Below are 16,903 nucleotides of genomic sequence, written 5' to 3'. Positions count from 1 at the left end.
TCTTAAATATTATTTTGTTCCAAGTATCCATATATAAGACCATTCTAAAGCATCGGATGATGTTGTTACAGGAGTTGACAGTTTTGTTATTTATACTGATAGTTTTAGGCTTTCCTAATTATCCTGTCCCTAGGACATCACACCTCACTTGGAAGGAAATACATGGCCATTTCTACCTGCTGGTTTCAATTTAAGATTTCATTTTAAGTCTCCTGAAATGAGATAGAGATAAAATTATAGGTTTTTTTCACGGTATTTTACTACTTTAAAAAAAATCTGGGCCTCACTTTCTCTAAGCTGATGTCCTGAGCAATGCATTTCTTTGTACTAGCACCTTACATATTCACAGTGTAAACTGAAGATGCAACTAGTAAGTGAAAAATAAAATACTTAATGCTTTTTCAGCTTTCGGTTATTTTATAGATTTTATAATTTCGCTTTGTTCACTCTACCAGAAATTAATAATCAATGACCGAACTCGGTGGTTCTGTTATTTTCAAAATTCAAGGCTGTGACTATGTTTACATGAAGAAGCTTATGTGTGTTTCCTCTATGTTCTCAATATTTCCACTAATATTGATAAAGAAACAAAATAGAGGGGACACATGTCCTGTTGTGAAACAGGCATAAAGGTAAGAGAGTAATAAGTTGACTAATACAAAAAGGATTAATAAATCAGATTATTTTTATTTTGAAATTAATTGTCATTAACAGGGCCACACACTCACATTTTTTGCTTCTAATCTATTCCTTTATCTACTGATGTATTGTCTGATCTCTTATGTGCTTAATATTTGTTTAAATATCTACATATTTATTTAAGGGATAATCCAGTGAAAGTAGGTGTTTCAAAACATCCTACATTGTCATTTAAATCAACACCTCAAAATTTGGAAAATGTAATGAACATTGAAACAGAAATATGGCAATTTATATGAATTAAAGCTTATATTTCCCTAGTATTCAAAGTACCAGAATTGGCCTATTTCATTTACTATATTTTCAGTACCTTATTTGTCCCATTTCTGAGCAGTTTTCCCAGAGTAAGTGAATAATCCTGGTAAGAGTGAGATAATTGCTTTTGACTTTATACTAATTCCATTTGAATTAATACAGCCCTTTTAAAATAAGGCTTTTAGTAAAAAGTGTATCACTTCAAAAATTGATTTTCTTTATTTTCATTATTTTAGACTTTTTCATTATGTGTCATTCAGCTGTAGACATTTAGCTGTAGACATTTAGCTGTCATCCAAAAAGGGCATAGTAAAAATGTGAGATTTATCTTCAAATATTGTATAATAATGTATGTTCATGCAAAAATCAAATTGTTTCAAGTTTGAATGCCCCTAAAGAGGATAATTTTTTCCCTTTTTTAAAACTATAATTCAATTTCATTATAAAATAAACAGAAATTAAACAATAAATCAAATATTTCAATATTAAAACATGCATAAAGTATACTCATATACATGTTTATTAAGACTATAAATCATAGAAGTAAACTTCAATGGCTTTATACATATAGGTGTATATATATATTATATATATATGTTTCAACTTAATAAGAATTAAAACAATGTAATTTAATTTATAATTCTGACCTTAATGAGATAAATTTTAATGTTCTATACTGAAGGTGTTTTCATCTAACATTTTTCTTCTTGAATAATATTACTTGAAAATAGCAAGCGATGATGTCTAAATTGGAAAAAATGGGATGGCCTTGGACATTTATTATGTTGACGGTAGTTTTAACAAAGTGGTAATGGGTGGGTGCAAAAGCATAGAAGGTGCTTATGTATTAAACAAAAATAAAAGTACACCCGAAATTGAACTTATGAGGCCCATTCGGTTTGCTTTCTAATATGCTTTTTTGAAAAACTTAACTCTAATGAATAGTTGGGCATGGTTATATCTTTCCTATGCAAATTGGACTTGAGCACATGAATATAACTTTTTGGTGAAGGTAGCTTGATGCATTTAGCAATCATCATGATCAGAATAAGATTCACTTAATGAATGTGCTTTTCGAAACAGTATTGGAAACACAAAGAGGTGTAAGGACCGATGTTGAACGTTTGCTTAAGCTAGGTTCTCTCTTTCTCCCTCTCCCTCCCCTGGGGTGTAAATTACAAGTATTTTCCTTCATTTGAATGTCTCATTCCATTTTGCAATTAAATGCAAATAAAACTGGACTATGGACATAAAAATGCATCATTTCATATAAGTTCCATAATCGTACTTCATACCCATTACTCTTTTATTTCAGCACTTGTATCTGATTAGTCTTCCCAAAATATTTATATAAGTAAAATTATAATTTAATCAGATCTCAATGGGCACAATCATTAGTTATTGATTTTGAAGAATCAGGGGATTTATACCAATAATAGGCCAGGGTAAATATGTTTAGGATATAACTTGCACTGCATGGATAAATATATAAAGACTCTGAAAGTCAAGATGTTCCTTGTATTTCTTGTCCTGGTTATTAAATCTGTTTTGTGCCTGAGAGCTCCCTTTTTAATACTACTGATGAGATTAGTATGCCTACAATTTAAGTAATACCTTAATCTTCAGCAAATCACTTTTGGTTTAATCAAATGCAGTTGTATGTTGGCTCCAGAGTATGACAGCTTAACATATCTTGCCTACATCTGAAAACTAGTGCATCAGTCTGGCCCAAATTAAGACAGGGTCGGCCACAGCAGGACTGGAAACTCAGCCCTGCTGACCTTGGGCAGAGCAGCAACCCCTCAGCGTGTGTTTTCTTGACACAAGGACGTCGCTGAGACCCACTTCCGTATATGGTTATTGCTGAGATGTACAAAAAACTTGTCACAGGAGCTGTGACACTGTCTGATAAATGTGGGCTGTTAACCCTGATTGGGTCAGTCATGTGAAAGTAACAGTTTTCTGTTCTGTCTAGTGCAAGACATACGCGTGTGTGCTGGAAAGTCACCTGATGGGACTCACCATCGACTTCAGCACCGGCTTCATCTGCTTTGACGCTGCGACCAAGGTACTGTGCGGTCAGCTCTGAGGATGCGCTGTGGGCCACCTAGTCTAGGATGACCGAAGGCACTCCTGACTCTGTCAGCACTCTGCCTGGGGCCCAGGGGTCAGATTTAGGTCCTCATTTGTATTAATAGGACGTAAATTATGCTTTACTCTGTTTATATAAAAGCCAAGTTTGAATTTTAATAAAAACATGATGCCACAAAGTGCTATAACTATATAAAATGTCTATATATCATATACATATGTATATATCTATATATTATATACATGTATTCTCTTTTCCCAAAACTATGGCCTCATAATGAAGGGAGATTTTCTTCTCTCAAAACAATTTTTTAAACCACAGTGTTCCTTTATTATTTTTCTGGGTCAACATCTCCAATATCAAAATGAGAAACACACTTTTTAGTCTCATAGGTGGTAGGTTAGAACTACAGGATGGAGGGGTTTGGGGTTTGGGGTCTCAGGCTATGGAGTGTAACCCTTGTGAGCTCTTGACTTAGTAAGGTCTATACTATCTGGTTGGGAGCCCTTTCCATCTCTAGGAGTGATGAACGCGGGATGGTGAAGGGCCAGTCGTAGCTAAGAAGTCCTAGCACTCCCCTGACCCCTACCCCCGCCTTTAATCTCCTTCCCGGGTGGGAGACGCGGCTGCAGGTCCTGACTCAGGGCTCTGGTCCCCATGGAAGACTCCCTCCCAGCCGCCCCACAGCCGCACATGAGGACATCAGTTCCTTAGATCGAGGCAACTTCCTCCTTATCAAAGCATGACCTGAGATGTAAATTGACTTTTTTGAGGAGGAGTGAGTCATCCCTTACCAGGAAGCTTACTCTCCACCTAGGAAGTAAGCCTGGCTCAGGATTTTCAAAAGCAAATGCAAATGAAAATGTGTGAGAACAGGCGTTCCCCTCATGGCTCAGTGGTAAGGAACCCAGCTAGTATCCATGAGGACAGGGGTTCCATCCTGGGCCTTGCTCAGTGGGTTAAGGATCCGGCATTGTCATGAGCTGTGGTGTAGGTCGAAGATGTGGCTTGGATCCCGCATTGCTGTGGCTGTGGGGTAGGCTAGAGGCTACACCTCCGATTCAACCCCTAGCCTGGGAACTTCCATATGCCGCAGGTGTGGCCCTAAAAAAAAGAAAAGAAAATGTTTCAGAAGGACAGAGTTACTGGGTGCAAGTGTTTACATCATGGGAGGGACAGGTGTCCCAGCTGTTCCCGCCAAGTTGAATGTGCGTTGGTGTTTGGAGATCCTGCAATTCTTCTTGACCGTGCAATAGAGATTGTCACACAAAGTCTCATATTGTCTAAGGGTGGCCAATGTTTCTTTATATTTTGACACTGGGAAATCAGGTGATCCCAAAAGGTGCCAGTGGCCCTTTTAATGAGCCTCACCTGAGACTGTTGCACACCTATCCTATGACAAAAGCTTTCTTTTGAATAAAATACTCATTCAAATAAGGATAGGCTTGTGAGTATTAAATTAATTTAATAAATTTACTAATTTAATGATTAATTAGCAGCGATTAAATCAATGTAAAAAAAAACTTTAAACATGAGTTAAATGGATTAGAAAAAATGTTAAAGTCTGATTTTACTTTTAAAATATCATTGAAATCTCATTGCCAGAATGGTCGCCTAGCTCTACCATGTTAGGTGAAAGGATCTCACACTAGTAAATGAGAAGGAAACAACATTCATCTGAACACATTTCTGAGTTTCTTAGTCTGTTTTGAGTTTCCCTTTAAGGCTGATGTCTGATCCCAGTCCGTGCCAGGGTCCTGTCCTGGCTTCTGTGTGGTAAGGGAAGAGCTCTGGGTGAGGATGCCCTGCCACAGCTCCATGTCGCCCTGCCTGGCCGAGCTGGGGAGTGATTCGTCAGGGGACCTAGCACGTTGTTACGATACCCCAGGGCAAAGCGTTTAGGAGGAAATGAGATTTAGTCAGTACAAGGCAGACATCTGGCAGCAACCAAGGACCGTCAGGGACATTAAGGGCTCCACCTCCAGTTTCTGACTCACTGGAAGCTCCTAACTTCAGGGCGACCTGAGAACTGGAAGGAGGGAAAGAATCAATCTCCATTATAATTAAGATCACAATCATTGCAACAGTCAGAGAGTGAAGGGGAGGGCTTTTAATATCATCTCAGGACAACAGGCTTAAACAGAGTCTGCGGGAACCCCTGAGCTGACCTCACCATGAGAAGGTTGCCATGCTCCATAGACTGGCCTGAAGAAGGGATTTTTTAAAAAGGATATTGTAATATACAATATTTTATCACAATAATTAAATAACAGTTATTTTCTCTCCTTGATATGCATATGGAAAGTATCCTTAAGAATCTATGTCCAGCAGATTTTTAAGTGCCATGATAGCAATACTGCTCCTACGATTTAGCTGTTACACCTTGTCCACCTGCACTGTGTCTCCATCAGACCCACCAGCCTTGAAGTGATACAGGAGCAAACCCATGGTCTTATGAGAAAGTAGATTCCAGGAAAAGCAGAGGTGCTGTTCTAAGTAGGTAACTGAGCTCCACAGAAAACAGGGACTGCCCTGTTAATACATCGATGGGGGGGGGTTATTGTTCATTAATATTGAAGAGCAACCATACTTTTCATTTCTTACAAGAAATTTTTAAAAATAAAATTAATGATAGTGCAAAAAGTAGACTAAAAGACCGGATAAGACTCTTACGGTAGGTAGTGAGAGTCAGCGTGATTTGGGATTGCTCTAGATGGAATGGTGACTTGTCTGGGATGTGAGCTATTTCTTAGTCCTTATTACTCCCCAGAGAAACCATTTCCCTGAGTTTCACAGTGAGGACAAGGCAGGTAGCTGGCACTGCATCCATAGATAACATCAGTTTGGGTCAACAGCATAGTGGAGGCTGTGTCCTCCCATCTCCCCCTGTGTTGCTGGGGTGATTCCTTCAGAGGACTTACTGCCATGTACAGCTCAGCTTGTTCTCGGTCTTCCTGTTCTTAGGAAGATGAGCCTTCTCAGAGCTGGAGAAAGGTGCTCTCCTCACGTGTCACTGTGTGATGTCGCAGTGCCAAAATAGTTTCCATAACAAAAAGTATGGAGTCTGCGGCCCTTATTCCTTTAAACCTGCATATCTGCATTAAGTAATTATATCTATTAATGGACACCTCAGCAGTAACATGATAAACAGGTATTTATTGAATACTTCCTGTCTTTGGGGAGGCATGAGGGATGATATTTATGTCAGACGTGGATACTCAGGAAAGTGAGACGCCAATGGCAGGATTACCCAAATGCCTGCCAATGAGGACAGACATTGAATCTGAGGTCAGAGGAGATGAGAGATCAAGTATGTGGGCAACTGAGACCCAGATTATGGAAGAACTCCCGTTAAGGTGTTGGAAATTGGTCGGAAGAATACCCTTGAAGGTTTGAGACATAGGAAGGAACTGATCAGGTGTGTGTTTCACAGCACAAAACTAGTAGGACAGCAAAGAGATGCTGAGAGAAACGGGGCAGATCCCAGGTCTGGGTTCTCGACATCTGTCCCACTGGGGCATCACTACCCCATCCGTTCCTCATGCTGAGAGATGGGGTGAGCACGTTGTCACAGACTGAGGGTGAAGGTCCTACAGTATATGCTCGGAATTGAAAGATGAGGCGTGAGGAGAGGGATGTAGAGATGGGGCTGGAGGAAAAGCTGGGCCAGGTGGTCGTCACAGTCCAGGCTCCTTTGAGCTCCGTCTGACTTCTCCCGTGGAGAGATGGATGGCTCTAGCTGACGTGTGCAGGCCTCAGTGATTGGGTAGAGGCAAGAATGAATTAAAGGGCACTCCTGTTTCCCCTCCATAATTTCAAAGAATAACTTTCAAAATATTTTTTAACCATGAAATTAAAAAAAAAAAAGAGGTTCTTTTTATCCGTTAAAACAGGTAACACCTGAGCTCTAATGGTTACAGTGAGGATGAAGGTATCAGACCCCCGCCTTAGCTGCATCCCCCCTTCAGTCCTCATGCTGCAGCTCAAGGGAGGTGGCAGTTGGAGGCAGAGGGATGCTGACTTTGAGGGCTCCAGGGGCTGTCACTGTAAAGTCCATCCATGTGACTGTCACCTACAGTGTTAAGATATCGGCTCATAAGCCTGTGTTGCTCATATTACTATGACTCTTTCCCTGATAGAAACTCTGGAGCTTGTCTGATGGTTTTTTTAAATTATTTAAGAATTGAATTTGAGAAATGCTAGGATAGAATACTTAAAAGGCTTCTTGACTTCAGGATGTCTAAGAGCCACATAACATATTAAAAATATCTTTGAAATCATGATTTGCTAAAAGGCCTATGGAGATAATATGAAGTAAAAAGCAACATTTTTAAGAATGAGCCCTGTCATTGTTAGAAACTTTTATCATAATTTTATGTTTTCTTCTTGTCCTCCTTACTTTCAGTGAATAAAAGTTGCAAACTTTACCTGGGGGAAATTTCTAAAACCCACACATGTTCATGTGATCTGCATTTTAGGAATGTGTATTTTGTGCTGTGAGAGTGTCACCCACTGAAATCACTACTTTCTTGCTTGCCAGATTTTTTTCTAAAAAATTAGTGGACTTCTGTTCCCAAATAATTGTGCTTCAGAATTAAATTAATTGTTAGCATATTTAGATTAGTGATTGATAAAATATCTTAATCTGCATAATCTGTTTATGGCTTTAAGTAGACAGTAATTTCTATGGTATTTCAAGGTAAAATTTGAACAGAAATTAACATGACTCATATTCATACTTTCTATTTTTGAGTCTTTGATGTGGCTTGGGTACTGACTTTGAGGATTTTTGATCTACTGTGTTTCCCAAAGACACATGACCTTCAAGTACACAAACACAGTTCAACTTTTTCTAAAATCCATTTATATGGTTCCAACAATGGGATAAAATATAAACTCCATAAGTTAAACCTCTGAAAATAGAGTTAGACCTTCATTTTTTATTTATGTTTTTTATTCAGTACATTTTCAACTCTTAGTTGTTAAAAATCCAAAAGGAAAACACGAGAATGTGAGAATGAATATTTTCTTGATACAACTCTTACATGAGCTGCAGTCTTAAATAAATATATATATATGCTATAATGTGGTTATGACAGTAGTCACTGTCAGCATTGTTCTCTTCTACAGTATCTTTTGGTCATTTTTCTTCTTTGTGTAACTTTCAGCCCTCAAACAAGGGCAAAGACAGCAATTTGATGGAATTTTTATGTCCTTCTTTAGATAAATTATTTCTTCTTTGCTTTGAGGAGAATGAAGAACATTGCATTTATTGAAAAACAAACTCAGGCATTTAGGGAAACAATCCATCACGCAAATTTTTTTAACCCTCAAGCATTTCAAAAATAGCCCTAAACCAAACGTTTGAAAGAGAAGAATTAACCCAAGTTTTCATGCCAGCATATTAGCTAGATGTAATAAAATAAAAGTTTCCTAGATTTTTAAAATTTGTTCCTTGTAATACAGAGGCATTATAAAATAATGTGAAAACTAACACGTACTTTATGCCTATATTTATAATTCGAGGTATAGAAAGAACAAAATCTAAGAGTCAAAAATTCATTAGCTAGTATATGTTTTACCATACTTCTATTTTACACCATTTTCTTTAAAAATTATTCATCCTTTAACATTTTTAATTCTATTTCCTTTCTGTGGCTTTTGAAACATTTTTTTCTGGATTTTTTTAATTATTAAGAACATCTGCCTTAACACTCTTCTTACTATACTTTAGATTGTCTTTCTTTCAGTCATTAGTTTGGTTTCATGAAAAATTTAATCCAATGTATTAACCTCTGAAATTCTCACATAATAAATGTGAATAATAACATCTGTGCGCCTACTTGCAGCATTATTCCAAAATAAATAAGGTAGCTAATTGAAAAGAAAAACCCCACAGGGAACAATTAAATACAAGGTGTAAATTCTGAAGTCCTTCCACATGATTTCCAGCCAATCCATCCATTAAAGGATCTTGTCTCAATGACAAACCATGTCCCATCATCTAATGTGGAGTCCACCCAGTTGCCTTTCTAGTTCGAACCCCCAGATGCATCCATGCACTGCTCTGTGCTCCACCCTGCACATCTGCAGGGCCCTTGCCAACCGTGCAGCCCTTCACCCCTTGAACAGTTCACACATGATAATGTGAGTGGCTCAGATAGCCACCCCCAGTACCAGCCCTCCCTGCCCCACAGCCCTCCCTAGATGCCAGAGGGGCCAGCATTTGTTTCCTGGATTCCTGACCAATCAATCAACGCATTTGTCTTTCCTTCCTGTCCTGTGGAACTGTCCATTCACAGAGGCCCTGTTCTCAGGGCGCCTGCTGGGGACATGGACATTGAGGAGTCATCTGAGGTTTCCTGGGAGGTCAGGGTGGCATGGAGCATAGGGCGTGAGGGAGTGGACCCAGGACGTGGGGGAAACCACATTGTACCTGAGAACCTCTAATCTCGGGGAGCAAACCAAGCAGGCATGGGTGGGGGTCCAGCCCATGGGGGTCGGGGAGCAGGGCCATGTGAGGGAGCTTGCTCGCAGGGAAGCTGGAGGCCCCAGATGGCAGGAGCATCATTTAGCTGGACCACAACATGGCTGGGTACACACAGGGACAGCCTCTCACTGGCTGACAGTGGTATGCGAACTCCTCACACTTCTTTGGGATTTGGGTGGTGAGTCTGGACCTGGCTCAGCCCAGAGTCTGCTGGTGGGATGGTGCCTCCAGCCTCCAGGGTTTGGATATGCTCCACTAGCTCCAGAGTCTTGCGGAAAAGGGAGGAGAAACACCATCCCATATTGTGGACTACAGCCTCGGGCTCAGATGCCATGAAGGAGGCATAGTGTGAGCTCACAGCCAGGGGCTTGGGTGCCTTGAAGGAGGCATGTTCTGGGCTATAGTCCAGGGCTCAGATGTCATGAAGGAGGCATATTGTGAGCTTACTGCTTGGGGCTCTGATATCACAAAGGAGGCATGTTGTGGGCTTACAGCCGGGGCTCAGATGCTGTCAAGGAGGCATATTGTGGGCTACAGCCCAAGACTCAGATGCTGTGGAGGCATAGTGTGAGCTTACAGCCAGGGCCTTGGATGCCTTGAAGGAGACATGTTCTGGGCTACAGCCCAAGGCTCAGATGCCATAAAGGAGGCATATTGTGAGCTACAGATGGGGCTTGGGGCTCGGATGCCTCGAAGGAGGCATATTGTAGGCTTCCAGCCCGGGTCTTGGATGCTGTGAAAGAGACATATTGTGAGCTTACAGCCTGGGACTCAGATGCTGTGAAGGCAGCACATTGAGGGCTTACAACCCCGGCGCAGTCCCCTCACCACACAGTTCAGGACGGCTGCTTGCCCACCACACGTCCTAGTCTCTAACACACACCAGTCTGTGGCAGGCAGGTGTCACCAGGTGACCGAGATGGGAAATAGTTCCATGTTCACTGGGTGCACAGAATGTGGGCTCCAGCTGGGCCCCACACTGGCTCCATCCTGCACAGACGCTCAGGCCCTGCACACACAGGTGCCCTCACTCACCTTGAGTGATTCAGAAGTTCATCTGCACCCGCTTTGTAACTAAACCAGCCCGATTCAGCACAGAAAGATTGAGCCTCCCTGGGTAGTTCAGTAACGGTTTCTAATTTAATGACACAGTGGTGTCCAAGTCATGCCTTTTACATTTGAGTCAGTTTCTAGAAATATATGTTTCTTTGAATTGGAGGATTGTGTTATTATACTTAGGGAAAAAAGAAAAATGATTGACTCATAGTAATAAAGCTCATATCTGAATTTTAGCGATCAAATTAGTAAAAGTGAAGACGAGTGCTGCCTCAGAAATAAAATGTGCAGATACTCATGTATTAATTTAGCAGTTATTTAATAAAGTGCTTAATCTCTGTCAGTGGAGCAGCCTTCAGACAACCTGGAGGAAAATAAAATCGCGGTGGCTTATTACATTGTACAGACAGATTGACTTATGTGTAGAATCCCAGTAAACTCATTTCACTCTCTCTCTAGAGCTATTACTATCCACTGAGCTGGCAAATGTGTGTGCATATGTTAAAAAGAAATCACTAGAAAAGAGCTGATTGCTATAGAGAATTGATAATATGAATTATAAGTGTGGCTGAATTTTATTGGGTTGCCAGAAAAAAGCAACAACAATAAACAAAACAAAAACAAAACCCTAAGGATCCAGGAAAATTATACCAGCAAAACCAGCTTTTCTTGCCAGTGTTTATTATGCACACAGCATGTGAAGTTTCTCAGAATAAAATGACGTTAAGAATAGCAAATAGTGAGGTTCCTGCTATGACACAGTGGGTTAAGAATGACCACAGTAGCTCAGGTCCCTGCAGAGCCGTGGGCTCCATCCCTGGCCCAGCATAGTGGGTTAAGGATCTGTTGTTGCTGCAACTGCAGCACAGGTCACAACTGTGGCTCGGATTCGATACCTGGCCCAGGACCTCCATATGCTGCAGGTACGGCTATTTAAAAAATAAATAAATAAATTTTAATTAAATTATTTTGGCCCTGTTATTACTAAAATGCATTAAATATTTTATTTTATAGAGCAGTTTTTATCTTTTCTTGAAATATAGTCCTTGGATGGCAAAAGCTAGCTACATAAAAGTTAAATGAGTCTCAAAATTTTTCTGAAAATATCCTCAGACTTCACTGAGCTAATAAACTTCACTGGATGTATTTGACCAATTTTGCCTGCCTTTCTCCCAGAAGCAAGCAGAAGCAGTCATTTATGGAAATACTTAAGGGAATGAAAATCTGGTTTGTGATCATTTATTATGAAGGCTTTGGGTCAAGTTCCAGACTTCAAAAATAGTCAGAAACATTTTCATACATTGCTATCAGTTTTTTCGTTCATTATCTTTTTTTCTTTTTTTCCCCTCCTTTTCGGCTTGAGCTCCATCAATTTCAACCAATAAAGGTTACAGTTGGTGGCAGGAATTTTCCAATCCAAAGCCAAGATCCCCTGATTAAAGTTATGTAGAGAAGGCAATGACCACTGTGCTTGCAAAGTCCAGGAGGTGCTACTGGTGTTTGTTGACACCATGTCCACTCTAAGGATGAACATTTCCTATAAGTGCGCATGTCTGTATGTTTTCCCCACCCCTACCCCACCCCCCATCACTCACCCCCAGTAACTTGACGGTACATGATGCAAAAGAAGAGAAGGGACATATCTTCTTAACATTGACTCTGTCTCAGGAGATTTCTGTCACAAAAGTGATGTTGGCCATGTGTCTACTTTGTACCAGCTACTCTGTCAGGGGCCAGGGCTGCAATGACAAGCTGGTCAGACCGACCACCTGCTGGCTTGAAGCTTTCTTTAGAGTGGAGAGAGTTGGAGCTGTGCAATTGCAGATTGCAGTCCGGTCTGTGATGGAAATGAGCGAGGGAGCGAGAAAGAGAAGGCCCACGAAGTGTGATGGGGAAGCGTCTCTGAGGCAGTGGCATTTCTAGCAGGACCAGCATGGCAAGAACGGGACAGCTGTGAAATGAGGTGGGGTGAGAATTTTCAAGCCCAGGGATCAGGTCTGTTAAGACAGAGCATGAAGAGTCTTTGCTTTTTTCCAAAAGTGTAAAATATCCAAGAGAACATGGAAAGAGCATGCTAAGTGCTTTGTAGAACAGGGTCCTGTTTTCATATCTGCCCTGCCAAAGGCCTTTATTCTGTGGCATTGTTTGCATTTAGCATTTGTCTCACACTTTGAATGAATGGTCGAGATTTCTCACATTTGCTGTCAGAAGTGGGGTGGGTCACTGGGTCTGTAGGACACATCCCGGATATAGCAGGATAACCACAAACAGGTACCAAATGAAAGGATGGGGCATCTGTGGCCACCGATCACTGAGTAAGAAGGTCAGGTCTCTTCCAGAGAAGACATGAGCATAGGAGACATGTTCTCACCTTTCCCTTTAAGCAGAGTTTCCCTTAGTTCTGGCTGAATATCAGATCCCTTTGTGGTGCATAAGTGGAGTGACCATGTCCAAAATGTGATAACAAATAATTATTTGATGATAAATTAGTTTCATGATGCTAATGGACATGTTAAAGTGTTCTGTTATTTTTAAAAGACTACTGTCCATAAAATATATATGTAGGCATCTTTCAAAAATTGAACAACATTTTTACTGATTATTTAGGTTTTGACAGGCAAAGTAGTTATTTGGGGAACATAATTGTTAGTGGAGTACCACGGCTTGCTGAGATGCAGTTTGTGTTCACCCAAATCAGTTCAAGTACACTTTGGCTACATACGTTTCCTGATTTTGGAAAATACTGATTTTACTGAAACACTCTGTCTACCAACAGTGCAAATTCATAGCATCGTTGCCAAACAAATGCTGAGGTTTTCAGCTGACCTGATGATAACATTCACAGTAACAGAGATGTTTCAATTTCGACATGATGAAATGTCTAAAGCTTTACTTTGAGTCTACAAATTGACTGAAAAAAAGTTAAAGTGAACTGATTTTCTAATTGGAACCTTGATGGACAACTATATGCCAGTAGATGGAGTAGTCCAGGTCCAAGAGTGGTGATTATTTGGGATGTGGACATGGGCAGCTTGCTTGGCCCTCTGGTTCTGCTTTTGTCTGATTCCAAGTGAATCAAATACATCTTGCAATTTTTTTTTTTTTTTTTTAGTAAACCTCTCCCATCTTCTGACTTATCAGGGTGGGCAAAATCCAAACACAAAGTGCGCCTCTGGCCACCTGTGATCTTGCATATCCCTGTGGGGCTGGTGAGGGAGCCCAGAGGTGCCTGTAATTTGATGCTTGGATTCGCTACAGTTGGGACAGCTTTACTCCAGAACCCAGGAAGATCTCTATTGTGATTCTAGGCTTTAACATAAACCCCACACAGGTTCTTAACTCCAGTCAGAACCTCTAACGTTACAGGATCCGGCAGATTGTGGGCACTGCAATGAAGGCTCTTCCATCTACTACCAGTGAGGGGCCACTGTGGCCAGCTGGCTATCACACAGTCCACATCCGAGGTCTCACCTTTGCCGGGGGATGGTTCCTGGCACACACCGCCCTTGATCGAATTCCATAGAGCCATATCCCAGGTGGAGAACTAGGCTGTTGGGTGGACCCTTACCTGTGCGGGAAGAGGAAGACTGGTCGGGGAAGAGGCCCACACTCTCTAGGGCTGCTCCCAGGTGGGGAACCCAGGCTGCCCTGCACGGTTATCCCATCAGCAGCAGCAGGACCAGGGTTTGCGTGCCCTGTGCCACATTCACTGCAGCAGGGCTGTGGAAGGAACAGCACCAAGACACGCCCGTTTCCTCTGTTGATGGCAGCCTGGGGCAGAGGCACTGAGCCTCCTGGTAGACACTGTTGTCGCTCCCACCGTCTCCCAGAAGCATCACCATTATTCCTGTTCAGGGGCCTCCTTTTCTCAAAATTTGCCATACTCTGTTCTAGTGGAAAAACGCTACTGATCTAATACTTTGAACTCATAGGAAAAAAACCCTGCGATGTACAAAGCAATTCCATGAGCATTTCATCCCATCCATTTTCACAGTGACGCTTTAAAGCAGGATGGTCAAGTATTATTACTTCCAATTTACAGTAGAATGTCCTCAGGCTCCAATAAATTCAGAATCCTGCCCGAAGTCATGTAGCTGATGAACAGGATATAAAGGGTGGGGTACATTTGAGTACATACAGCTCTAACGTCAGCGTGTGTTTGCATTTCATCACGTTGCCCTTTTACCCTCTGGGACATATGCACCGTGTAAGGGAAACTAACAATTTCCTGGAAGTCAAATTTAGGTCCCTCTGTGGAGAAGAGGGCGCCAAAAGCGAGTCATTGGGAAGGAGGGGTTTCTGGTCTTCATAATCCTCCTAATCTCATCCCAAAGTACCACTGTCTACAAACGCTCCCAGAAGCAAAAAAACGAAGACAAAAATTTGCATATTTTTCTAAGCATCATGCAGACCTGAAGACTCGCTTCCCCACAAAGTCTGCAGGAGTTTTGCAGAGGACGGATTACTAACCGCGGCTCGCTTTCTGCCCTGACTGGAAAGCTCGGGGGGCAGGTACCTGCTCCCGTAACAGCACCAGCCCCTGGTCCTCAGAACACTGATGCCCCAACTCTCCACCCACCTCACAGCTCACACCGCAGGGAGCCCACGCTGGTCCTTACCAATAGCAGCAGAAATGATACTGTTTCAACAATATCAGTATTCTCTGTCAGCATCACTGTTCTTAACAGTGTTGCCAGGTACAGACCCTGAGGGCTGCTTGGCCTCCCAGGATGAACAAGTAGCACATCCAATGCTGAGGTTTTAGCAGAACAGCAATCCCAGAAGACGGCTTTTAGCCTCATGTGCTTCTAGACTGAGGTTCTGCAGACCCTCGGGCTGGTCCTGTGAGAGAATTCCGCATCTCATGACCTGTGTCTTGGTCAAGATGAAAGATCAGCCTGAGTAAACAGTCAGTCTTTCATCTTGACCAAGACACAGGTCATGAGTTTGAGCTTCAAGAGAAAGTTCCACAATATTATCAATTATTATCACTCCTACTGATGAAAAACCAAGAAATGGAAAATAGGTGTGTTGGGTGATTTACTGGCATGGATTTTGCTCTAAGTGAAGTGTTTTGTTTTGTTTTTTTTTTCATGATAATGTCAAACAAATACTCAAACTGATTTATGCATATATATTTGAAATAATTATTTCATGGCAACCAAAGTTATTTCTGGAAATTAAAAGATATATTGAATTCTGAATTATAGCCTTTGATAAATGTATTTTCATTTACTTTTGAATATGAGAATATGGTTCTAAAGTAATATGATTAGCTTTTCCAGTTAAAAGAATGATTTCTTGTTTCAAATACAAGTGTGCGTTGCACTGACTTATCTACATTTCTCTTCCCTCTAGGCTGTACTTTGGAGGTATAAGTTTTCTCAGCTTAAAGGTTCTTCTGATGACGGCAAGAGCAAAATCAAATTTTTGTTTCAGAATCCAGATACTAAACAGATTGAAGCAAAGGTAAACCCAAATTCATCACATAAAACCACCTCCAACTGCATTAAGGCCATTAAGACACAGAGGGGAGAAAATTGAGGAGAGTCAAAAGTGCAAAAACAGTCTCTGTTTTCCTTGGAATGTCCCTCAAAACCAAAAGAATAAATTCACTTTACTATTTTATTTTATTTATTTCTCTTTTTGTCTTTTTAGGGCCACTCCCGTGGCATATGGAGGTTCCCAGGCTAGGGGTCCAATCTGAGTTGTAGCTGCTGGCCTATGCCAGAGCCACAGCAACACCAGATCCGAGCCAGATCTGCGACCTACACCACAGCTCACGGCAAGGCGGGATCCTTAACCCACTGAGCGAGGCCAGGGATTGAACCCTCAACCTCTTAGATGCTAGTCGGGTTCATTAACCACTGAGCCACTACAGGAACTCCCACTTTACAATTTTAATGGTAGATTTTCAATGAAGTGCATTACCTTAAATTACACACAGCAAGTTGCATTTCTTAGTTTTAATTCCCTATAAACTGCATTTGTGTCACACTAAAACAACACACTGGGGACTAAAATAGTCACTTTCTTGGTGCTTTCACATTCTAAATTATAATTTAAAATAATTTGAAGTATTCTGACTCTATCATTATTTATTCCCACTTTGGATATATAAATCCCTAAAGAAAAATATTTTTAAATTGATTCATGTTTCCCCATGTTATCATGTGTTAAATAAAATGAATAAATGAATGATTTTTTTCCTTTGCTACATGCAAATTTTCAGTTGTTTTTACCTCATCAGAAAGATTCACTACTTTGATTTTTATCAATATATATATGTGTAAGTATTCAAAATCTGAACG

At 41.0% G+C, this 16,903-nt stretch overlaps 1 protein-coding gene across 6 annotated transcripts in view; it reads left to right on the top strand.

The window, feature by feature from the left end:
• SNTG1 (syntrophin gamma 1) overlaps nt 1–16,903 on the top strand; it is a 452,524-nt gene that overhangs the window by 420,879 nt on the left and 14,742 nt on the right. For all 6 annotated transcript variants that reach the window (XM_047783939.1, XM_047783941.1, XM_047783938.1 and 3 more), the window contains 2 exons: nt 2,930–3,022; nt 15,951–16,061. In XM_047783939.1, coding sequence (XP_047639895.1) covers nt 2,930–3,022; nt 15,951–16,061 — 204 coding nt within the window. The remainder of the gene's footprint in view (nt 1–2,929; nt 3,023–15,950; nt 16,062–16,903) is intronic.

Source organism: Phacochoerus africanus, chromosome 6 (assembly GCF_016906955.1).
Source record: "Phacochoerus africanus isolate WHEZ1 chromosome 6, ROS_Pafr_v1, whole genome shotgun sequence".
Classification (NCBI taxonomy): Eukaryota; Metazoa; Chordata; class Mammalia; order Artiodactyla; family Suidae; genus Phacochoerus; species Phacochoerus africanus.
This window is presented reverse-complemented; position numbering and strand designations above follow the sequence as displayed.